The sequence below is a fragment of the Meles meles genome, chromosome 19 (genome assembly GCF_922984935.1).
Source record: "Meles meles chromosome 19, mMelMel3.1 paternal haplotype, whole genome shotgun sequence".
Classification (NCBI taxonomy): Eukaryota; Metazoa; Chordata; class Mammalia; order Carnivora; family Mustelidae; genus Meles; species Meles meles.
This window is the reverse complement of record NC_060084.1, coordinates 26,705,058-26,728,920: the sequence shown is the minus strand read 5'-3', so window position 1 is coordinate 26,728,920 and position 23,863 is coordinate 26,705,058. Positions and strand designations below refer to the sequence as shown.

At 48.6% G+C, this 23,863-nt stretch overlaps 2 protein-coding genes across 4 annotated transcripts in view; one reads left to right on the top strand and one right to left on the bottom strand.

Moving 5' to 3' along the window:
* The window catches only part of CIAPIN1 (cytokine induced apoptosis inhibitor 1), a 15,122-nt gene extending 4,549 nt beyond the window's left edge, over positions 1-10,573 (bottom strand). The window contains exons 1-7 of the mRNA XM_045989028.1: positions 10,439-10,573; positions 5,700-5,889; positions 4,908-5,060; positions 3,486-3,562; positions 2,663-2,831; positions 1,181-1,254; positions 247-362 (exon numbers count right to left, since the gene is read on the bottom strand). Of these exons, the coding sequence (XP_045844984.1) occupies positions 247-362; positions 1,181-1,254; positions 2,663-2,831; positions 3,486-3,562; positions 4,908-5,060; positions 5,700-5,865 (755 nt within the window). The 5' untranslated portion in view covers positions 5,866-5,889; positions 10,439-10,573. The remainder of the gene's footprint in view (positions 1-246; positions 363-1,180; positions 1,255-2,662; positions 2,832-3,485; positions 3,563-4,907; positions 5,061-5,699; positions 5,890-10,438) is intronic.
* COQ9 (coenzyme Q9) lies at positions 10,553-23,863 on the top strand. 3 transcript variants are annotated; one of them, XM_045989024.1, is made up of 9 exons: positions 10,553-10,677; positions 13,691-13,859; positions 15,186-15,321; positions 18,973-19,115; positions 19,388-19,472; positions 20,871-20,975; positions 22,339-22,494; positions 22,800-22,853; positions 23,175-23,863. In XM_045989024.1, exons 1-9 carry the CDS (start codon positions 10,608-10,610, stop codon positions 23,208-23,210), a joined length of 954 nt encoding a protein of 317 aa, XP_045844980.1. In that variant the 5' UTR covers positions 10,553-10,607; the 3' UTR covers positions 23,211-23,863. The 3 variants fall into 3 exon arrangements, with proteins under 3 accessions (XP_045844980.1, XP_045844983.1, XP_045844982.1); XM_045989027.1 differs by lacking the exon at positions 22,339-22,494; XM_045989026.1 differs by lacking the exon at positions 22,800-22,853.

Here is a 23,863-nt window from a genome sequence, read left to right as displayed (position 1 = left end):
CCCGCGGAGCAGAGAGCCCAATGTGGGACTCGATCCTGGAATCATGACCCGAGCCAAAGGCAGAGGCTTTAACCCGCCGAGCCACCCAGGCGCCCCAATACCAGTCACGTTTCTGATTCTTAACCTGGGTCATCAGTACGCATTTCACGATAAAATAAATATTGCAATAATAGTCAAGTATTCTGATTCCTTGAGACTCAGAAGGCACCAGGGGCAGCCCGGCAGACCCCGCTTCTGTGAACTTACCAGTTCTTGCAGGCTCTCCTCTTCTTCCCTTCTCCACACGAGGGAGCCTGCAGGGAAGCTGGATCAGGCTTCTTAAAATCTTCTGGATCCAGCAGCTCATCGGAGTCAATGAGATCCTAGAGAGTGTTTGAAGAAGTGAGGGTCACGGTCACGGTCTCTGCTGCCAGAAGGCTGGAATAAAGGGCTATGGTAGCAGGTTTCTCCAGCCCGTATAAAAAGGGCATCTACCGACCTACTCTGGGCTGATCATCACGTTCAAGCTGACCACCATGGGGAACTTGACTGTGTCCCCAGAAGATGCACTAGGTTGTGGGGGACTGTGAAGTAATTTATGATGTGGAGAGAGAGAGAGAGTGTGTGTGCGCGCGTGTGTATGGGGAGGGAGCAGGAAGAACAAAAAGGTGTTATATTTATTTATTTGCATATACAAAGGGCTGTCATGTAAAAAAGAGAATTAAATATTTTCTATATAATTCCAGAGAAGAAGGCAAATAATGACATCTATATTTGTACAATTCTTTGATAAACGTGTGGACAGTTCATCTGTAAATTCCACGAGGACATGAACTATAACCTGTTTTGCTATCACTGTAACTTCAACAGTTGCAGAAATGAAGAACTTTTTAACAGACAGTATTGATCAAACAGGACAAGCACGGCTCTTAAGACAATGAGTGTGCAGTGACTTGCCCAGACCAAGGAGCCAATGATATACTTTAGCTGACAAACTCTTTTCAGCTTCACACACACCCACCAGAATCTTTAACATATCACATGAAGTGAGAACAAGAAAGTCTGTGGGGAAAAGAGATGCCAAAAAAGGCTCTTAAAATGCCACCAATGTGGAGTTCCTTCTCAATCAAAACTGCCAGCCACAGGCCGCCCCAGAGCGAGGCCACATGGAAAGCAGTCCATGGACCGCAGGCTGACTCACCACGCTCTCGTCCTCCATGTCATTGGCTGACAGGGTCCAGAGCTTGGCCGCGGCAGGGTCCATGGGAGGTTTCGCTGAGTCCAACCAAGAAAAGAAAAAGAGCTCCATCAAAACAGCAGAAACCAAACACAGGCCCACGTGTGTGCTCTCTCCTGACTCTGGAGAGCACACGGGACTGGGAGTCAGGGGGCTTGGGTCTGAGGCCCAGTTGTGCCACTCAGAGAAGCCGTGGCCTGCGGCCAGCCGCTGTGTGGTGACCGATGCCAGGATCTGCTAAGCACCTGCTCCACGGAGACACTAAGGTAAAGATCTCATATGCGCTGTGTGAGTCAATCCTGCTAAGACCCTTTGAAGGTGGGTATGTACTGTCCCGATTTTACAGACGAGGAAACCGGCTCTGACGTTTGGGTCGCTTCCACAGAGCCACACAGAGGAGTCTGTCCGATGTGCCTGACTTCACTCCACATTGCTCTGTCCTCATCTTGGTTTCTGTCCCTAGAACCTGGGGCTGGATGTCCTCCCTAGACCTACTGCAGGAGACTAAAGATTAAGTGGGGAAGTGTGCCAAAGCTTTTGCCTCCCAGGAAACTGTCACGTATGAGAAAGCCAGCTCCAGAGCCGGGGGCGGCGGTGTGACGCAAACTAGAGGCAGACACAAGCCTCAGCCCTCCTGGCCCTGTCTGTGCAGAGAAGGCCCTGAGAGCTGAGCCCGGAGACAGCATAGGCAGGCCCTCGGATGGGCCATGGGGGTGAGTGCAGCCGTGAGGACCACTGTTGCAGGTGGAGGCTCAGACTGTCCCCAGGGCAAACTGTTCCTCTGAGGCCTTCCTGCCCATTCCAGAACCATGAATCCAAAGGCTGGGATTCCTGCAGATTTCTTAAAGATTGCAGCTGGCCAGTCAAGGCAGAGTACTGTGACTGTACCTGCAAATTTTCACGTACCTCACAGCTGGGACAATTTCTCTCAATTCAGGCATCGTGAAACAGGGATGAGGTGACGAGGAGTGCGGGTGGCAAAGGGCGGGTGCAACTTTCTGAGCAGAAATATTTTTACAAGCGGCTTTAGCTCCTCACAGTAAGAAAAGCTGACTTTACCAGCACAGAAAGGACATAAAGAGGAGCAAGTCACTCTTATCAACCACGACCGCTACTGTGAGGTCTCCTGAGGATGACTGTCGTCATTCTGGGGTGTGGCAAGATGTTGTCAGCTAAACCATGTGGCTCAGGCCTCTAGAATCCAGGGGCCTCAGTGTCTTCTGGCACAGAAGGGCTGAACAGGGTAACAGCTATGCATTATTTCACATCTGGATCTGAATTCTCGGGACAACAGAACATTAAATATTCTTCCCTTTGGAAATGACAGAAATGAAGGAAAGATTGATCCCCTGGGACATCACCACTTCTATCTAGATCTCAGGTTCAGTGTCAAAGATGTCCTTCTACGCCCACCCGGACACAACGATGCCCCTGGGCCAGTCTTACCTGGGGGAGAAGTCTTCTTGGCAAGAGAAAGCTTCAGTTGACTAGAAGAACCCACTTCAAAGTTGGGTTTTTTGCCCGTCATGCGCACAGAGAGCAGGCTGTCACTTTGGTAATCCAGGTGTTCTCGGACAGACTGTATCTCTTCAGAGCTCAGGGACTCCCGCTGTAGCTGGGATTCAAGACATCGAAAGGATGAGGCCACACTCACTCCACAAAACGATGAGGGACTGTGTCCACCCACACGGGCATCAAATGCTCGTTTCGGTGTTGGTAAGCGTATGACAGCGGGAGATGACAGATGTCGCCTCATGCCTCATGTTCGGTTTCTCAGGGCTCTGTACCCTGGAGTGTCATTTTGTCTATGTGCTTACTTGGAGCCAACCCTCTGGGAAGTTTTAAAGTGTTTACCAAATTGCTGTCTGTGAGGTACACGGCACCGTGCCGGTCATTCTGCGGGCTGCAGCGGTTATGAATACACAGGTGAGTCGGACATGCTGGCAAGGTCGCAGCCTCCAGCAGGGAAGCAGACCCACCAGGAACCCAGCAGAAACAAAAGAAAAGAAACCACAGAGGGACGGAAATGTCTTCTTGGGAAAAGGTTACAGACGCTAAGGGAGAAAAAAATGGGGGAGTGCCCCCTCTGTGTCCAACAGCTACCGAATGGTTACGTGAGTCCCAGCCCCTCCACAGCTCTTATGTTGTTAGATGGTTAAGAAGAGTGAGGGCCAACGTGCTGAGGTGGATAAATGTGGAAAATATTTAAAGGTGGGAAAAAAGCTAGTGACTGAATGACGTATACGTATGACCTCATTTACCAACATACCTCTTTCACTTCCACGAGACCGGAAAGAGTCAGGGCAGAACACAGCTTCGAGGGTGTCCTCACTTTGCTGTTGTTAACTGCCAAGAGGAAAACCCCAGTTAGTGGCTTTATGGGTCAAAGACTGGAAAAATCATAAAGGCTCCAACCTATCTGGGTCAGGTAGGCCATGAACAGTAACAGGGATGGTATTTTAAATGGACAAATCCCTTTGGTTGTTCAAAGTGCTCCTACCTATGCCCTTAAGGGTCATACAATAATTCCACTGTTGTTGTCCCCCTTGGCTTCTTGGAAGACCTTCCTGGGTGGCTGGACACTGAGTGAGGAGGAGGCTGAGGAACTAACTGGAAAGCACGCGAGTGTTCTCTCTGTGTGGTTCTGACAAAGAGACGCTGTGTGCGGCCGCCCATGGTCCACGCCCCTGACACAGGATGCTGGTGTCCGGGGTCCATGTCACAAGTTGGTATCTCCACATAAACACCTTTACACATTGCAAAATTCTTTCATTCTCTGACTGTATTTACAAATCAAGTCATCACATACGTATGGAAAAGTTTACAAGTTCAGAATCGCATGGCTCTCTGGCAGCTTTACCACTGAGCAAGAAAGAGAGGTTTTGTTTCCTGGATCCCACCCTTAGTTTCATGTGAGTCAACAATACGACTCATCACTCCCAGACTTCCAGTCGTTATTTTCTTTTTATTTTGAAATCACTATAAATGCATAGGAAGTTACAAAAAACCAAAAAGGACCCTTTGCCTCCTTCCCCCCATGGGAACACCTTCCACAAGTGCGGCATGCTAGGAAAACTGGGGAATGGTCACCGAAGGTCTGCAAAGCTCCCCAGATCTCACTGGTTTCACAGGCACGTGCGTCCGCGCACGTGTGTGCGTGTGTGTAGGCATGGCTGAGTGTGCATGCTCCCACAGTCACAAGGAGACCTCCTGCGACCCTTTCTAGCCTCACGCATCCCCTGCCTCCCACTCCCAACGCCTGGCAATCATCAGTCTGGCCCCCATCCCTAGAACTTTGTTATTCCGAGAGTGTTACAGGAACAGAATCACGTAGCATGCATCCTTTTGGGATTGGCCGTGATGAATTTCCATTAGGCCCGATCCAAGCTGTTGCTCCAATGAGGGGCTTATTCCTTTTTATTGTTACAGTTTTCTTCACAGTACAGATGTACCCATCCAACCCGCTGAAGGACCCAGCCATTTCCCGCGAGGCAGTTTCCTTCTATTTTACTGCCTGCTGGGTTGGTGAGAGATCATGATCCCCTCAGATGCGTTGCTTCCGATTTTTACCGTCACTCACCACTGAGGAGGAGGCTCTCTGGATGGCAGCTCCCGGTCACAGACATGCAGCAAACATACCTGAAGAGTCAAGGCTATTAAATTCTCGTCTTCCAAATGAAGATTTCCTTACCTACAGCTGTTTCTACCGGCTCGCTGAGAAAAAGACATCCGCCAGGCCGCAGGACCCGGGCCATCTCAGCCAAAATCTCGGCGTTGTGCAGAGTGGTGCTTCCAGGAATTACACCCGACAAAATAACGTCAAAGCTAGATTCTTTGTGGGCAGCTGAAAAGAAGGAAGATTCTAATCAGCAATCACTTGGGCCCCCAAGGCAGTCTGCCCAGCCCTCCCGAGACCCTGGAGAGGTTCTGGGCCTGGCCCTGAAGACTGAACAGCTAGCTGTCCAGCAAATGCCATCAGACCACCATTACTGGCAAAAGGGGCAACGAAGCTGCTGCTCTCCCTTGGTCTTAGTAATTTCATATCCTTTTAATGTTCAGAAAAAGAAGTAAAAAAGGAAGCTGGCCGAAGAGTAAGCTTTTTTAAAAAATGTGGAATATCTGGGTGCCTGGGTGGCTCAGTCGGTTAAGCATCTGCCTTCGGCTCGGGTCATGATCTTAGGGTCCTGGGATCAAGCCCTGTGTTGGGCTCCCTGCTCGGTGCGGAGTTTGCTTCTCCTCCTGCTTGCTCTCTCTTTCAAATAAAGTCTTTAAAAAAATGTGGAATATCTAATAAGAAACAACACACTTATATAAATCAACTACACTCCTAAGTCCACTGGATCTCAACTGAAAGACAGCAGGGTGACCACTCACTGCCATCATGGGCCACGCAGAACAAAAACTCAGATTATCAAGGAACCACATTCCTTGCACTCCTATCAACCCCTGCAGCCCTGTAAAGACAACGTGGGTAGGGACTTACATTGCAATAGCTGGTTGATATTTTCCACAGACACTTGGCCCTCATCGCCAGTTAACGTTTGAAGCTTATCGACCAGATTCTTCAGGGCCTCCACAGGGGACGACTTATCCCAGACCACGGCCACAGACTGGCCAGCTGAGATCCCATACTCTGCCATGCCGGCCATGCTGATGGACCTAAAACCTACAGGCTGAAGGAGAGTCAGGACTGAGCAGAGTGAAAAGCACAATTCAACCCATGATGTACCATGATGTATGAGGAGATACCATTAGAATCACTACCTAATTCCGACTCCCACCGTGGCATTCTGTCCACGTTAGAAACTCTTTGTGTAGACACCAGAGAGACTGAAATAATGAACCCATTATTATCTCAAGGATTCATAACCCCAACGTTCCCAAATGACGCAGGCTGCTTCCTTGATGAGAGTCCTGACTTGGCAGTCAAGGAAGGAGGTTGAGGGCAGAAAGATTATTTCTGCTTTGATTTGGGACAACTCAGCTTGAACAGAATATAAAACACACGGGACATTAATTAGGCAAAAGTATGACTCAGCAAAGAAGGCAAATAAATTGGCAGACATAATGCCACCCCAAGCTTAATTTTTTTTCCCCCCAAAAAAGAGACAAGATATTTAAATTTGGCAATCGAATAATGGTTTCCCTTTCAGCAAAATAGGAAAATTCAATCCCATTGATCTGCGACGATCATAGTACCTACCACATGTATCACATGTACTATTACCCAGGCTGTTCAAAGCACCTTGGATACATTATTCCAACTGAACCTCAGCACAACCTGAAACTAGGTATTATTCCCATTTTATGGGCAGAACACTGAAGCCATTGACTTTGCCAGGTCATACACTAGTAAATGTGGGATAAAGCAAGACCTGGACTTTGAATCCAAATCCATGGGACTGTAAAGTCCGTGCTTTTAACTGATGGAGAGCCCCTGCCCGCCGCCACCACCGCGGGTCAACTTTCTTTTCCACCTGATATGAAGAGGAGTACAGAATGCGCTCAGGATGCAATTAGGTCAGGCGACAGCATTCTACTGAGCTCCTCCTTTCTTTCTTCAACATTAATGCCATCAAGTTCTCGACTTAAAATAGCTCTAATAAATGGCATAAAGGCAGAAGCCAGATAGACAGGTCAAGCATGGATCAGTGTCGGGCTGAACACTACTGGCTTCTGCAGAAGTTGCTAACTCGGTTCCAGAAGTCGCTAACATGGTCCCAAGGATGCCACCACACTCTGGGACTGAATTTAAGCCATGTCCGTTACCCTCTCTCTTCAAATGACTGGCTCCTCTGTCTATAAAACATGGTCAAGTTAGCCAGTCATCCTTAAATACTATAGGACTTTGATTTTGTCATTCATTTCCTAAAGAAGTTTCCTTTTTACAGAGAAACGAAAACTCATTCTTCTAGAATCAGGCCTCCAGGATCTGGCTCCCTCTGGATCTCCCACCTCTCCAAAGGGAATCCCTCCTTGTTCTATGAAAAACCTCCTCATTTTTGCTTCAACCATGCCTTTTTAATCTATTTGCTTCCACGTGGAATGCCTACTCTTTTTTATCCTGACCTGACTGCAAGACCCAGTGAAAGGAAGCCAAGTGTTATCAGATAAGCGGAATTCCTTAGTCATAGAATTGTTTTTAAAGCCTTAAAAAGCACATGATAATCAAGGTCTTAGGACCTTGAGGAAGGACACTCTCGCAAATCTTTCAGGTAGGCAACTTGGGATCAATGTCCCATTTACAAACCAGCCAGGGAAGACAGGAATATGGATTGCTGGGCATTAAGTTATAAGAAATAAAGGACCTGTTTCTAGAATGATATTGACACAAGTTCACCCCAGGACAATAGAAAGGGATAGGCTCCTGGCCTACCACCACCAACTACAACCTTGCACTGTACTCACAGAATAACCATCATGAAATAAAGGACCAAAAGGTTACCTGTTAGTCAGACAAAAACAAAATGCCAGGTGTCTAGACCTTTCCAGCAACCTTAATGGAGGCCGTTTTACTGAGCACGGGTTTTGAATACAGATGAACTGGGGTTCTAGCTATACCACTGGATTGTCAACCATGGGTCCGCCATTCTCTTCTTTTCTTATCAAGGAAAGGATATTCTAAGGGAACTCTTAGTTCTTGGTAGCGAGCTTATTTGCCTTTGCTTCAAAGAGTCTCTATAAAACCTATTCTCTCTCCTCAGCCAGGCCTGCTGAGGACTCCCTAGGCAGAGATGTGAAGCTTCCTTTTCATAGTTAGAATTACACAGTATAAGAGCTGCGTTTTTATGATGTCGTAGACACTGGTCCCATGGGACTGTGCCAGTACATTAGAAGAACGTAAAGTGGCTCGAATTCCATGTCCCCCCCCCCAACTAATCTTCTGTGGCAAGAGGGAGCTCATAAAATGCACTTATTAAACATTAACCCTCAGAACACGGACACAGCCACCCCTCTCGGTCAGCATTTTCCAGATAAAATGGGAGACAATGTTCTTCTAAGTATCCAAAAGCCAAAGGACGACACTGTCCGTCATCAGAGTTTGGTGGTGTTGCCAATAAAACTAGAAGGAAAAAAATGTCTGGCGCCTGAGTCAACTTACTTAGAAGAGTGACTCCTAGCCTAGTTTCATATCTAGAAAGAGGTGGAGCTGAAGACGTCATCGTCATGTCACAGGCCTTGTTTGTTAACAACCTCTCCGGCACTCACTGCCCTACACACGTGCCCATGGGAAAGCAGAGGTCTGCAAGTGTCTTCCGGAGATGCACTTGTTTATTTCCAAGGCACCCAATAAACCTCGAATCTTGAGGCATTTGGCTCCTCCCAAGGATGAAGAGGGCCAAAAGGAAAAAAAATAAGTAAGACTGAAGTTAGCATATCAGTTCAAACCAAGGATCAAATCTTCTTGAGTCAGGTGCCTAAAAAAATTCTGAGACTACTGAGCGCTATCAGAAAGGAAAATTTTAAGTATAATGAACTGGCTGAAGCACACACACACACGGGAAAAAAGGTGATAATCAGCAAGGAAACAAGAAACTTGAAGGAAAAGAAATGGAAGGGCACCTGGGTGGCTCAGTTGTTAAGTGTCTGCCTTCAGCTCAGGTCATGATCCCAGGGTCCTGGGATTGAGCCCCACATCAGGCTCCCTGCTCAGCGGGAGCCTGTTTCCCCCTCTCCCATTCCCCCTGCTTATGTTCTTTCTCTCACTGCGTCTTTATCAGATAAATATTTAAAAAAAAAAGAAAGAAAGAAAGAAAGAAATGGAAGACTGTCTCCAGGCAATTAGGTGTGTGTGTCAAGAATTGAGGGTTTTAGGAAGGATACCCCAGAGCTAGAATTCCACAGGAAAGGCTCATGTGAATATGGGTGGACAGAACTCACAAACAAAACCTCATGGACAGATCAGTAGTGTTTTAATGAAATCCAGAGATGTGAATCTGGAATTTTCACATTTGGGAATAGTTTTAGTTTAGGAGGCCTTCCCTCACAACTGAGGTAGGAGAGGGCAAGATGTTTTGGAAAGACTAGAGAGTTGATCAGGGTTTGCAAAACAGACACAAAGACAAGGGTCCAATTGCAAACACAAAACTTACGGAATGACATGCTTAGCTTCTGTCATCAGTTATCCCTAATCCCCAAACCAGTTAGTACTCCGTATTAATAGGATGCCTTTCCTGATGACAGATCACAGTGAGGCACACTGCATTTATACTTTCAGTTTAGTGCCCAGTCCGTGACCTCCCTGAGTCACTCAGAGATTAGCATTCAATGTCAGAATGAATACCACCAGCCTTTCTCAAACTTCAGATCCTACAAATCACCTACAGATCCTAGATGGTTCTTTTGATCTGGCAAGTTTGCGATATTTTCAGTTAAACTGTTAAAAAAAGGATAACAGGCCCAAAATGGAGTCAGTGGTGCTAAACCCACATCATTACCACACAGAACCTAAGACCTAACCTAACTGCAGTTTCGACTTTCTCCAGGAATGTAACCTGGGCTCTCTGCTCAGCAGAGAGCCTGCTCCTCCCCACCCCCGCCCCCATCTCTGCCTGACTCTGTGCCTACTTGTGATCTCTCTGTCAAATAAATAAATAATCTTAAAAAAAAAAAACAAACCCACAAAGACACAAAACTTTTCTTTCTCTGTAGCTCTTTGGAGCTCCTCTCTACTTAGATGGGATGCAGCCTGATTCATGAATACTTGAATAAAGCCAGCTAGATCCCGTTTAATACCCGGTTAAAAGTTTGTTATTTAACAACACCAACTCCACACTTTGGAGGGACTGGTAAGTCACTGCCTCAAAATTACAACCTGGGGGTTCAGATAGCCCCAAAGACGGAGACTTCAGCTCTCCCAGTGTTTGAGACGAGGGACTGAGGCCCAAGGTCACAACGGCAGGCTATTAGCAGGAGCGGATCTCAGACCCCAGTCATCAAGGCTCTACCCCATCAGCGAGCTGTCTCCGGGGTTTCAGATCGATGCCGGCAGCGCGGGAGACTAGGAAGTCCCTGAAGGGGAAGAAGCCACAGCGCCAGGAGCACCGGACACGCATGGCCGGCCGGTGTCCCCGAGCAAAAGCCCGTCGTGCTCCCCAGGGAGGTGGTCATGGTTCGGTGCTCACCGAGGGACAGGGCTGGGAATAGGAAACACGAGGTTCTAGGGATAAGGGTGGGACGGTTGGGGAGATGGAGCTCCTGGGCCGCATACACAACGCTCACCTGCCTCCCGGGGCTCGCTCGCTCCCGGCTTCTCCAGCGCCACTGGCTTCGCACTTCGCGCCTCTCGCGAGAAGAGGAGGCTGCGGGAGCGCGGGCAGGGCGGAAGTGGCCTCACCGAGCTCCAGGGGCTGCCCGCCGCGTAACAGTCGGCAGCGTGCCCGCTTCCAAGATGGCGGCGGCGATGTCCGGCGCGCTCGGCCGGGCGGGCTGGAGGCTCCTGCAGCTACGGTGCCTGCCCGGTGAGGGGACGGCCGAGCCGGGGAATGTGGTTGGGGAGGGAGGGGGCACGAAGCCGACTGGGCTGGGTGCGGGGCGGAAGAGGTCGTCGTGGCGGCCGGCGACCAAGGTGACGTGAAGGGCATCGGCGCGGATCCGCCGGCGTCCTGGACTCGAAGGGGTCGCCTGGCTGATTTCTGCCCCGATTCTCGAGCTGTGAGGGGCAAAGAGTAGCGAAGCAGGGCCTGTCACTCCCATTTAGCGAAGTTAACGGAGCCCCAGAGAGGGCTGTGGGTGCCCAAGGTCACACAGCTGGGCAGTTGCAGACTGGTAGACCCGGACCCGGTCTCAATAACTGTTGCCAAGTCCCTGGGCAGGGCCACTGGGGGGACAGAGTTGGAAACAGCTGCAAAGAGCTTCTAGTCCATTGTTTCCTAAGTCAGTTATTTCCTCACCACTTCAGTAATTCTGTGATTATTCCCACAACAGAACCTGTATGTTCGTTTGCGAGTTCTTAAAACTATAGATGTCTACTTTAGAAGAGGTTACTTTATGTTATTACTGTAAATGGAAAACCAGTGTCACCATCCATAAATAGAATGAACACATTGACATATTAGCATAAATATATAACCAATGAAATAATTATAATTTCCTGCATTTCATCAGAAATCTCCTTGCGAACCTCAGTGGTTCCAGAGTTGTGCTTGGGGACTTCTCCCCTCCTTTTCAAAGTTTTATGAGTATTTGTTCCCTTTGTTTTTGTACAGATAGTAAAATATTAATATTTTTACACATAACTGTTCTGCATTTCTTTTAAGATCATTGTTCCTTGAGTTTGTCCAGATTTCTTTTTTTACAAAAATGAGTATTAATATTATTGTTTTTTTTTTTTTAAGATTTTATTTATTTATTTGACAGAGAGAGATACAAGTAGGCAGAGAGGCAGGCAGAGAGAGTGAGAGGGAAGCAGGCTCCCTGCCCAGCAGAGAGCCCGATGCGGGACTCGATCCCAGGACCCTGAGATCATGACCTGAGCCGAAGGCAGCGGCTTAAACCACTGAGCCACCCAGGCGCCCCAATATTATTGTTTTTATACAGAGCTCCAAACTATGTATGTTTAAAGTAATGCCAATGACCCAGCAAAGCCACTCCTGGGTATTTACCAAAGAGAAACGAAAAAGCATATGTCCACCAAAAGGTTTGTAGAAGTATGTTTATAGCAACTTTGACCATGAAGACAAGGATGAAGCAATCCAGGTGTTCATCAACAGAATAGTGTTTCTTAATGGAATACTGCTCAGCGATAAAAAAAGTAATTTCCACAAAACTACTAATCCATCTAAAAAAGACTGCAAAAAAAGTGTTACACAAAAAATATACTGTATGATTCTACTCTGATGAAATTGTAGGACTGGTTAAACTAGGGTGAAAATTTCAGAACAGTGTAAGTGGGGAGTGACTGGGAAAGAGCATGACAGAACTTTCTGGGGCGATAATATTCTCTAGATAGGGGTTCAGGTTATGCAAGTACTTATACCTTTGTCAAAACTTAGAACTGGCACAGTTAAGATTTGTGTGTTTCATTTTTATATAACTGTCACTTCAATAAAAGAACAGTAAATAAATATTGAACCTCTGGTTAATGGTATGCATGCCAGAATGTGTAGAGTGAGGAATACTGAGGGCTGCAACAAATGCATCAAAAATAAGCTGGATTTTTAAAAACTAAGCTGGATTGATGAATGAAGAGTGTGATAGATCTGTAGAACCTAGAGGTAGACGTACAGGTGTTCACGCCATAGTTCTTTCAACTTGTATAGATTTTTTTTATAATAGGGGCACCTGGGTGGCTCAGTCAGTTAAGCATCTGACTTGATCTCAGCTTGGGTCTTTTTTTTTTTTTAAGATTTTATTTATTTATTGGGGGGGGAGGGGAGAACACAGGGAGGAGGAGAGGGAGAAGCACACTCCCCACTGAGCAGAGAGTCCAATGTGGCACTCCATCCCAGGACTGTGGGATCATGACCTGAGCTGAAGGCAGACGCTTAACCAACTGAGCCACCCAAGTGCCCTCAGTCCAGGTCTTGATCTCAGGGTAGTGAGTTCAAGTCCTGCATGACCCATCTGAAGACACCATATAAACACTATGGGAGCCAGTACTCAGACCTTCTAATTTCTAGTCCAGTGCTCTTGCTGTGATATAAATATGTAACATTTTCAGGTCCCTTTCACTTTTTGATTGGGTTTCACAACACTCCCATTGAGCAAACAGATTGTTACTCTTATTTTGTATATTTAAAAATCATGGTCATTAGGGCGAAGTGATTTGTCCATTAAGATAATTAACAAATGGGGGTGCCTGGGTGGCTCAGTGGGTTCAGGTCTCTGCCTTTGGCTCAGCTCATGATCCCAGGGTCCTGGGATCGAGCCCCACATTGGGCTTTCTGCTCAGCAGGGAGCCTACTTCCTCCTCTCTCTCTCTGCCTGCCTCTCTGCGTCCTTGTGATCTCTGTCTGTCAGATTAATAGATAAAAAATCTTTTTTTTTTTTTTTTTTTAGATTTTATTTATTTATTTGACAGAGAGAGAGATCACAAGTAGGCAGAGAGGCAGGCAGAGAGAGAGAGGAGGAAGCAGGCTCCCCGCGGAGCAGAGAGCCCGATGCGGGGCCCGATCCCAGGACCCTGAGATCATGACCTGAGCCGAAGGCAGCGGCTTAATCCACTGAGCCACCCAGGCGCCCCAATAGATAAAAAATCTTTAAAAAAAAAAAAAAAAAAAGATAGTTAACAAATGATAGCAGCAGGCCCAGAAGCCAGGTCTTTAGTTACCTGGCTCATGCTTTTGCCCCCACATCATATCACAAGGTTGCCAACTTACCCAGAATTTTTGCCTGGAACTCAGCAGTTGGATAAGTGGCTCTGGAGTAGACTCAGCTCTGCTTTTCCTCTCCCCCATCCCTTGCACCATTCTGAGTTTCAAAGAGTCTTCTCTGGTAAGGGTCCCTGACTGACCAGCCCAGTTTTTGTTTCAGTGTCCCGTTGCCAATCAGCCATGGCATCACGTGCCTTCCATGCTTCAGCCATGCAGCTAAAGACTACAGATGAGCAGAAACAACAACCTTCCCCATCTTTTTCTCAGCAACATTCTGAGACACACGAGGCAGAAGAACCCAATCCAGAATCTTCTCGTTCACCCCCCAGGTATGCACCAGAACCCCCATTCATCCATTTCTGGCCATTTTGCGTGCTTGGGTATGTCTGTTCTATCTCTCCTTCCTCTCTTCTTTTTATCCCCCTTTTCACCTTCTGTCATTTTTGAGGTTTGCTGTGAAAGGAATCTATGGTTTTTTTTTGGGGAAAATTGTGCCTGTTCATTCTAAAATATGTAAACAATACAAAGTAGTTCAGAAAAATAAAGCAAAAATGACCAGAAATCACAAACCCAGAAATAACTGTAACGTTTTCATGAGTATCCTTTTAGACGTTTTTCTAAGTATACTCCATGCATAAATCTATATATAGTAATTAATTACACTGTACTTGCCGTTCCAGAAGCTGTTTTTTCACTCAACAGTATATTTTTAATGTTTTCTCAGTCTGTATGACTGTAATAGTTGCATAATATTCCAGTGGTATGGCAGTATTAAAATTTATTTAACCTGGGGTGCCTGGGTGGCTCAGTGGGTTAAAACCTCTGTCTTCAGCTCAGGTCATGATCCCGGGGTCCTGGGATCGATCCCTGCATCAGGCTCTCTGCTCAGTGGGGAGCCTGTTTCCCCCTCTCTCTCTGCCTGCCTCTCTGCCTGCTGTGATCTCTGTCTGTCAAATAAATAAATAAAATCTTTTAAAAATTAAAAAAAAAATTTACTTAACCTATCTTTTATGGATGAATATTTAGACTTCCTTCAGTGGTATAAAAAAAATAATGAGATTATCTCTCAGCAGTGACAGCATTGAATCAAAGGACATGCACATTTAGGATTTTGTTACATATGTGGGGTCAAATCACCATCCAGGAAGGTGATAATAGTTTCCATTGCCTGTTTTTTCTTCTTAATCCTATCACTGAGAAGTTCTTCTAGCTCTGAAATGAGCCTGTCATTTTTCTGGTCTCCCAATTAAAATACTTTTTATTTCAATTCAGCAAATATGTTTTTAAGATCTACTTTGTGCTAGGCCCTGGAGTTATCATTTGATACCAGTACAGATAAAGAAACAGTGTGCTGAGGGCTATGAACAGAGAAATCCAGAGTGCTAAGGGCATTTGCCTTCCTGTGACCTGGCCTCCTTGCTCCCTGGATCCCCTCTCTCAGTGACTGTATGAGAAGAGAAAGACAATATCACTTTTGTCCCACTGGCATGGAAATAGCAATACTGGCAGAGAAGTAAATGTCTTCCTGACATATGCTCAGAGGAGGCACTGAGCCTCTGGCTTCTGGTCAGGCACATTTTGCTTGTCACGCAGGAGGCGGGGAGATGAGGCATGCTGTGCTCTGTCACCACATCTAAGTTGTGTGTGGGTCTCAGGTACACAGATCAGGGCGGTGAGGAGGAGGAGGACCACGAGAGCGAGGATCAGCTGCAGCACCGCATCCTGACGGCAGCCCTGGACTTCGTGCCTGCGCACGGGTGGACAGCAGAGGCCATCGCAGAAGGAGCCCAGGTGTGTAGGGGACAGGGTGGGGTGGCCTGGCTGGGATCAGCCCGAGCAGACGGCCTCATACTTACTTCTGGCCCAGCTTTGAGCGCCTCAATGCCCCAGGATTTTGGGAGGGGAGGCTTTTTTCCCCAATAGGGTGAAATGGTTTTATTTTTTAGTACAGAAAGATCATACTATAGAGTTGGTTCTTGTGAGCTAAGTTCTAAAAGCAGCGCACGAGGGAAGCATTGCCAATGATCACAACTACCACATTCCTTTGAGTCTGAGACGCCAATGGTTGTAAGAAGCACCATTATAGTATGCGTCACTGAAAAAGAGAAAACGCCACTTAGGACATGTCAGGTGTATAATTCACACTGATTGTTTAAACAGGGGGGCAGTTGGGTGTCTCAGTTGGTTAAGCACCCAGCTCTTTGTTTCAGCTCAGGTCATGGTCTTGGGGTTGTGAGATTGAGCCTGAGTCGGGCTCCCCACTAAGCCAGGAGTCTGCTTGAGATTCCCTCCTTCCCCCTTTGCCCCTCCCTCTGCCCCCCTCAAATGAATACATCTTTAAACAAAATAAGAAACAGGGGGGCACCTGGTTGGCTCATTTGGTAGAGCCTGTGGCTCTTGGTCTTGGGGTTGTGAGTTTGAGCCCCATGTTGGGTGTTGAGGTTACTTCAAAATAAAAATAAAAATCTTGAAAGAAATGATAAAATAGGTACATTTTAGAACTGATGAAATCAGTTGTTTGAAAACTCTCCAGAAGGCACCGTTTAGGAGACCAACTCGCCTGATTTTTCTCAGTACATGCCTCCTGCGCAGGAACAGATAGCTGCTTTAGGTTAAGCCGCAGGCTTGTGCTGAGGCGGCGGTGTACAGAATTGTCCGGCAGGGCCGCCTACTGCCCTGCAAGAGCTCTGTGAGAGCAGCAAGCGGAGGAACTCCGGATTCACTTTTCCTGTCTCAAGCTTGCAGGGAAAATGGGATGGAAGGGTAAGCATGCTTGAACACTGGCCAGAAGAACCCAGAAACAAGGGTGAGGTGAAAGTACGAGAGAAAGTGGCAAAAGAAAAGTACAAAGTCCGTTGAAGGCAGGAACTAGGAGATCCAGAAAATTAGTGGGAGGACAGTCTTAGGTGTATTGGGGTGAGGTTGGAGAAGACAGCTGCAGGTTTAGTTTCTGGAATATGAAGGGAATTCTCTGGAGACAGCTTCTGTTCTCTGTGAAGTAGGTGTGCTTGTCTCATGAACCTGAAGTTAGGAAAGGATAGGGGGAGACAGAGATTTGAGGGTGGCAGAGAACATTTGAAAATCATTACAGGAAGTGGCGAAACAAGTAGAGGAGAAAAATGTACCAGGATTGTTTGGAAAGATACTGAATTATTCTGCGGGTAACTGGTCTTTTTCACTCTGTATCTCTTCATTCGTAGTGGCTGCATAGTACCCTTTGTGTTTACTTGATCTCAACTGCGTTGTTTCCGATTTTTTAGTGTTCTAAATCTACTTGTGCAACACATTTAAGTGCACTTGGAGAAGTGGAGTTGCAGTTTCAGGGACCATATCTGTCAGAGGACAGAGACTGTGTCAGTTATTCACAGAGAAAGAATTTTTTTCTAAAAGATTTTTTTTTTTTTAATTATTTGATAGAGACACAGTGAGAGAGGTAACACAAGCAGGGGGAGTGGGAGAGGGAGAAGCGGGCTTCCCGCTGAGCAGGGAGCCTGATGTGGGGCTCGATCCCAGGACCCCGGGATCATGACTTGAGCCGAAGGCAGATGCTTAATGAGAGCCACCCAGGCGCCCCCAGATAGAGAGAATTTAATACAAAGAGTGGTGAGCTAGGTGGAAGGTTGGTAACTGGGCCACTGGCAGTGTGTAAGCACCCTCTAGGGTGTTATGCAGGCTGCCGCTGCAGGAAGTGGCTCCATCTCCAGGGCTAAGGGGACGGGGGAGAAAGTGGAATTGTTAAAAGGAGAAGCTTGAAGGAGAGCCCCTGTGGAGGCAGAACTCAGGCCTCCTGGCTGCTAGTGCTGCCCTCTGGAACTCAGACAGAGGGTCCCTTGGGGGCAGGGGAGGGTGGTGGCTGGCTGGAACCAGTCCTGCAGGGCTGCCAGAGGGTGCTGCTGCCGAGTTGAAGAAGTGCGGCTGGGGAGATGCCCACGGGAGCCCCTAGCGGACCTGCCGAACCTGCCGGTCCCTCCTCTCCCTCCAGCCTTGCAGTCTTCCTCCTGCCGCAATCTCATCCCCATCCATCTGCAGATCCTGACTAGCATGGGGCCGGGAGGGTGGTTGGTGGGGCTGCAGCCCCTGCCTCACGAAGCTGAGGGCAGCCTTGGGGCTGAGACGCGAACTCACTGTGTTAGTCCAGAGAGTGCATGTGGATATGTGTGTGCGTGTATGTATACTTAAATATTGGTTTACTTAAGGAATCTCTGCACCTGGCATGGGGCTTGAATCCACAGCCCAAGATCAGGAGTTGCATGCTGTACCCTCTGAGCTGGCCAGGTGCCCAAGTGTGTGTATTTTTGAGCCTCTTGTTACACATGCAGTAGAAGCAGTGTAGCCTGGTGGTGATGAGTTCTGAGACTCAGTTTCCTGGTCTGTAAAATGTGGGTGAGGATAAGGCCCAGCAGTGGGCATTGCCACGAGGCCACAGTGAGATGGTGTGTGTCACGTGCTTAGCGGAGCACCTGACGCGGTAACGGACATCCCCATTAGAAGTGACACCGATGCACGTGGGTTGTGAAGCCGGCCGTACTGTGGTCTGGGAAGGCTGGGCCAGCAGGAGCTCTGTCACCACTCCCAGCACTGGCGACTGGAGTTAATCATCTTTTTTGTTCCTTCTCTGCCCTCTGTCCCTGTTGCTGTCAGGGCTCTGCTTTTGGTAGCCGCTCAATGATCGCCATATATCAGGAAGAGCTGAGGATCTTCGTGGCTTTGTTAACTCCCTAATAACTCACTAAGAGAAATGTTTTTTTGGTTTTTGGGTTTTTTTTTAATAACTGAGAGGCCTAATTTCCAGGAGATTTAGGTGAAGCGAACTGGTAAAGAAGAGCTGAGTGCTCTTCCCAGCCCCCTTTTTTATATTAGGTTACAAGTGTCAGACTTCAGGTTACTAGTGTCAGAGCTCAGTTCTAACTGGCTCAAGCAGGAAAAGGAGTGTTTGGGGTCATTCAGTAACAGAAAAGTCTGGAAGTAGTTCTGGTACAGTGTTCTTGGATTGTGCTGCTGGGAATCGTCTCTCCGTCCTGTCTCCTTTGCTTTCCTCTCTGTGAGCTTTATTCTCAGCAGGGGCTTCCCATGCAGGACTAAAAATGGTTCAGCAGCTCCAGTGGAAAGAGAGCACTTCTTTCCCATCAGCACTAGCAGAAGCCCAAAGGCAGCCTCTTAGGGCCTGGGTTGGGTCCTGGCAGGTCCCTGAGCTAGTCGCTGTGAACTCCAGCTGTCCAAGCCTGGACCTCATGCTTTACCATGCACCGGGGGGCTTGATGGAGCATGGAGAAACTTCTAGTCAGCTTCACCCAAACCACAGGGACCAGGAACGAAGAGTAGAGTTAGCCCATTAAGAATCAATCTGTTGTTGCTAGAAAAAGAGGCACTAGTGAGGAACAGGCAGCGCAGGTCCACTACATCTGTCTACCACTCTCCTGTTTCCCCTGTCTCCTGTTGTAGTCCCTGGGTCTGTCCAGTGCGGCAGCCAGCATGTTTGGGAATGACGGCAGTGAGCTGATCCTGCATTTTGTGACCCAGTGCAATGCTCAGCTCGCTCGCGTGCTGGAAGAGGAGCAGAAGCTGGTCCAGCTGGGCCAAGCAGAGTAAGTGCTGTGGCATTATGGCTCAGGGTGGCAGCTAGGGATCGGGGTAGGGGGAGGCTCAGGCCCCACTGTCTGCCCCAGAAGGCCAATCCAAGCAGAGCCAGAAGAGAGGAGCATGGAGCAGCCCTGCTGCTTGGACGGGCCTGGAATACAGCCACCCGTCTGTGACAGGCCAGCATCAGGGGCCAGTGGGCCCCCCACCAACCCAGAGCCGAGTAAGCAGTGTAGCACCAAGCCCATGCCTTTGACCTGTTTTCTTTTCCCTCTTCCAGGAAGAGGAAGACAGACCAGTTCCTGAGGGACGCAGTGGAAACCAGACTGAGAATGCTGATCCCGTACATTGAGCACTGGCCCCGGGTACAGTGTCCATATCTAGGCCCCAGGGCAACAGTGTATTCATAGCCCTCAGAGGACCTTGCACATTCTGCAGAAGTTAGCTTGTTCATCTGCACAGACCCGGGGATACTGGGATTCTCAGAGCACTCGGTAGAGCTAGGGAGTGCAAACTAGGGAGTGCCAGAGGGAGGAACACCTGGGTCTCAATATCTAGAAAGGTGAGTAGCCCGGGGAACTAGGTCACATCCGTGCTGGGTCCTGGTGGCCCAAGTGTGCCACCAGCTCTTCAGTGAGGAGGAATCCGTGACAGAGATTAGAAAACGAGAGGAGTTTCTTGGCCATCGCCATTAACAGGCCTGAGGTGTTTGGATGTCAGAGGACTGGGATGGCTTTGCCAGCTGTCCACGTGGTGCTTGAGAATTAGAGTATTCATTCCAAGGGCTTTTTATCCCCTTTTCGGAAGCTTCCTTTTTCTGGTTTCCAAGCGTGTCACCATATGGGCCATCCTGTTAGTTAAGAAAATGGAGTCCAAGCGCATCAGGGATAAGAGGACAGCCAAGATCATCTTGTGTCCCCCACCCAGCTGGGGTACCACTGAGCCTGTAGTGTCAGTCAGTCAGTGGACAGGCATTAGAACACCTGTGCCTGCCACACTTGATCTTCAGACCTCTGGCCTTGACTCATTCCACCTTACAGTTAAAGCAGTGGAAGTCTGGATTGGGTCCCAGCTGCCTTCTGATTCAGCATGTTTTTCTTGTGGGCTCCTTCAATAAGGGAAAACTTTCCAGCCAATCCAGGGCCTCTGACTAGCTCCCCCATAGGCCACAGCCAATGGATTTTTGAGTTGGTAAAGTGATAAGACCTTGTCCTCTCAGGAGTTATATCTGCTAAGGAAGCAGCTCCGGGTGGTGCCATTTCTTGTATGAATCGAAGGATTTTGGGTTTCAGGTATGAGAAACCAACTTGAGTTAAGCAAAACACCAGAGAAGCTGTGGTGGGGCTTTGAGGGCAGGAATGCTGCTGGGCCCTGGGAATGGCCTGGCATTTGGACCTAGAAACCACCTGGACCCTTCTCCCATCTCTGCCTCTTCCTCCATGTTACAGAATGGGGTGCCCTCCCTCATGTTTGCTCTCAGGGTTGTTAGACCAGGCTAGACCCTCCGCTGCTGGCCTTTCCAAGGCCATGTGCTGGGGATGGAGAAGCTGAGCTGGCCAGCTGAGGGTAGGATCTGCCCTTGGCTCCCATCAGCCGTAGCCGGGCTGGTCAGCTGCCAGGAGCTCACACCAGCTGGGTGGAGATGGTGGGCATCAGCAGGAGAGTTGGGCAGGCCCTTTTACACAACTCCATGGAGGGGTGAGGCGCCCTCCGCCTGTGTGCTGTCGTTCCTGTGTCCTATTTCTCTGTCCTTCTGTGTTCAGGCCCTCAGCATCCTCATGCTTCCTCACAACATCCCGTCCAGCCTCAGCCTGCTCACCAGTATGGTGGATGACATGTGGCACTACGCTGGGGACCAGTCCACTGATGTGAGTGCTTTCTGCAAACCTACTGGATACCGGGAAAGGCTTGGGTTAAGCATTTCTTCAGGAGGTTTGTGAAAGTTCTTTGATCACAGATCCCTTCGGGGGCCTGCGGTGCTGTTCCTCTCTAGGGAAGGAGAGGCTAGGGGTGGGGAAGGTCCCTCCACAAGCTACAGTGGGAGCCAGGTGCTCACCCAAGGGCCAGCACTCTAGCCACAAATAAGCAGTTGTTCCCTCTGACCCCAGTGGTGATTAGGCTGCCATTGTATAAACATTTTCTCCTGAGATTCAGATTCTGCAGTGGGCTTTCTCAGTGTGTGTCTTGCATGAGATTGATTAAAAAAAGGGGGGGAGGGTGCCTAGATGGCTCAGTCAGTTAGATGTCCAACTCTTGATTTCACCTTGGGTTTTGATCTCAGGGTCATGAGATCTCCATGCTAGGCATGGAGCCTACCTAAAAAAAAAAAAAAAAAAAAAAAAAAATGCCATGGAGCCTCCCATTACTTTGAAAAGGAACTCCCTCCCCCAGGCCACTTTGGCCTGCTTTGCTAAGAGATCAATAAACCTTTAAATAGGCACTAGGAAAGAATCTGACTTGCTAATGCTATCATATTTCTGGTAGGAAATTAAAAAATAAAAAGTAGACCTTCATAGATGAAATTAATTTGTGATGGTGCCTTGTGGAATCTAGGCTGGGGAGGCAAAGAAATACTCCTGCCACAGTTCTAACAAAGGACTTTAATAAGCTTCCCCCGCGTGGGAGTACAACCACCAACAGAGTGGTAAGAAAATGAAATTAGAAACCTGAGAAATTAAAGGAATAAAACATAAAGTAGCTGAGCTAGTATGCAAAGAGCAGTTTGCTGGGCCAGCCTGAGTGGCCAAGGGACCAGAACCCTCAGCTCAGCCCAGGTGCTCTGATCTGTCCTTGGTCCTGTCTCCGCCCTCACATGATTGATAAACACACCACAGTGTGCTCGTAACTGGCTAACCATAGAGCCTCTCCAGAGTTTAGGTGGCCTGAGACTTAGTCTTTTCACCAGCAATTTCAAAATGGACTGGCTGTAGCAAAAATCACCTGGGATGCTTATCAGACATCCAACTCCTTGCACTTTCTTCAGACCCCCTGACTCTAAGCTCTAGGAGGTTGGGCCCAGGAGCTTGCATTTTAATCTCCTGGGTAATTTTGATGCCCAGCCAAGTTTGAGAACAGTAATGTTATCCAGGGAGGACAAATGTGTCTGTGAGGGAAAGAAGGGATCAGGAGGGAGCCCACATGAGCCTGTGGCTTTGGGTAGGAGCCACCCCGGACTTCCCCCAGTCCACAGCAATAATGGTGACCCGCCTTCCTGGCTGGGTTTCTCTGCAGTTTAACTGGTATACCCGGAGAGCTGTGCTGGCTGGCATCTATAACACGACAGAGCTGGTGATGATGCAGGACTCCTCCCCAGACTTTGAGGACACTTGGCGCTTCTTGGAAAACCGGATTAATGACGCAATGAACATGGGCCACACCGCCAAGCAGGTAGTAGGTGGTTGCCCTTTGGGAAGCCACCTCTTTAGGCATACGACTCTCCTCAAGCCACAGCTGGTCTCCTGTCCTTTTGCTCCCCTTTGGCCTCAGAGGACAGTCCTGAGGGCCTGCCCAGGGAGTCAGGCTGGCTCTTCCAAGTCGAGCCACACTTGGACGACTTGTGGTTGTGTCCGTAGGCTCTTCCTCTAGTCCACAGGGTCCTCATGAGTCCCCCCTGATTTGTCCTGCCTGTTTGACCTTTGAGCTTGTGTGGGGGACTTCAGAGAATCTGACCCTGACTCCCTGACTCCTTCCAGGTAAAGTCCACTGGAGAGGCACTGGTGCAGGGACTCATGGGTGCAGCAGTGACGGTGAGTACTGCCCCACTCACACCTGCCCTCCTCCCATTTCACTCCTGCCCTGTGGTCCTTACAACATGTGTCAAGGATCCGAAAAGCTTTATACCGGAAAGCTGCTAATAAAACTAAGAGTGTTCAGCCCTAGTCTCTGATCCAAAATTCCCCAACTCTTTTTTTTGCTGCCATTAAAAATCATGGCTGACTCCCGGGTCCCTGGCATGTCAGATCTGTGGGGTCTCAGCCATGCCTGCCACCTTGAAAATCCCAGTCTTTCCCACGGGAGTCCTAGGGACAGGGCAAGGCCTTATCCTTCCCTTTTCTTCCCTGTATCAGCTCAAGAACTTGACAGGTCTAAACCAGCGCCGGTGAGCATCACAGTGTGTGAGCTAGAGTGCCCAGAAGAAAAGCTACAGATACATTGAAAGGGCTTTGGAAAATAAGAAGTGCCATCCACGGAACAGGATGTCAATGAGAAAACACTGAAGGACTCCTTAGTCACTGCGACCGCCACCCAGGCTCTCACTACTGCTGTAGCCTGCCATTGGGCCACCTCCTCAGTTCTGAATACCAGGCCAGGCCTTTTGATGCCTTTCTGCGTTGCAGCTGTGTGATTGGAAAATGAAGCTCTCATCCAAGCCTTCGAGCCACAGAAACCCAGCACGTCCCTGTCATGGTCTCACGGATTCCTTGATCACGTCTTAACCTTCCTGGAGTGTTCTCTGGGCCTCCTAGATCAGAGTCACGGTGTGGAGCCTGTACAAGGTGGCCGGCCACCCCCGGCACAGCACAGACTTGTGCACATAGGTGGTCCTCGAACTGCTCTCCTCTCTGGTATCCGAGAAGCTGCACCTGGGAACCTGTCAGAAAGCTGCCGCACCTGAGACCAGTGCCTCTGGACAGCGGTGCTCAGGTTGGCCAGAGGTGGGAACCCAGGCCCGCTGTCACATTACACCAGCCCGTGTGGCAGGGTTATTAGTGAACTTAAGAGTGTAAAAATAGTAATAAATATGTTTGAAGCAGTT

Coding starts and splice junctions, on each gene's coding strand:
- COQ9 (XM_045989024.1), top strand. CDS start 10,608: ATGGCGGCGGCGATGTCCGGCGCGCTCGGCCGGGCGGGCTGGAGGCTC. Junction 10,678..13,690: donor GCAGCTACGGTGCCTGCCCG/GTGAGGGGACGG, acceptor TTTTTGTTTCAG/TGTCCCGTTGCCAATCAGCC. Junction 22,495..22,799: donor TGGGCCACACCGCCAAGCAG/GTAGTAGGTGGT, acceptor GACTCCTTCCAG/GTAAAGTCCACTGGAGAGGC.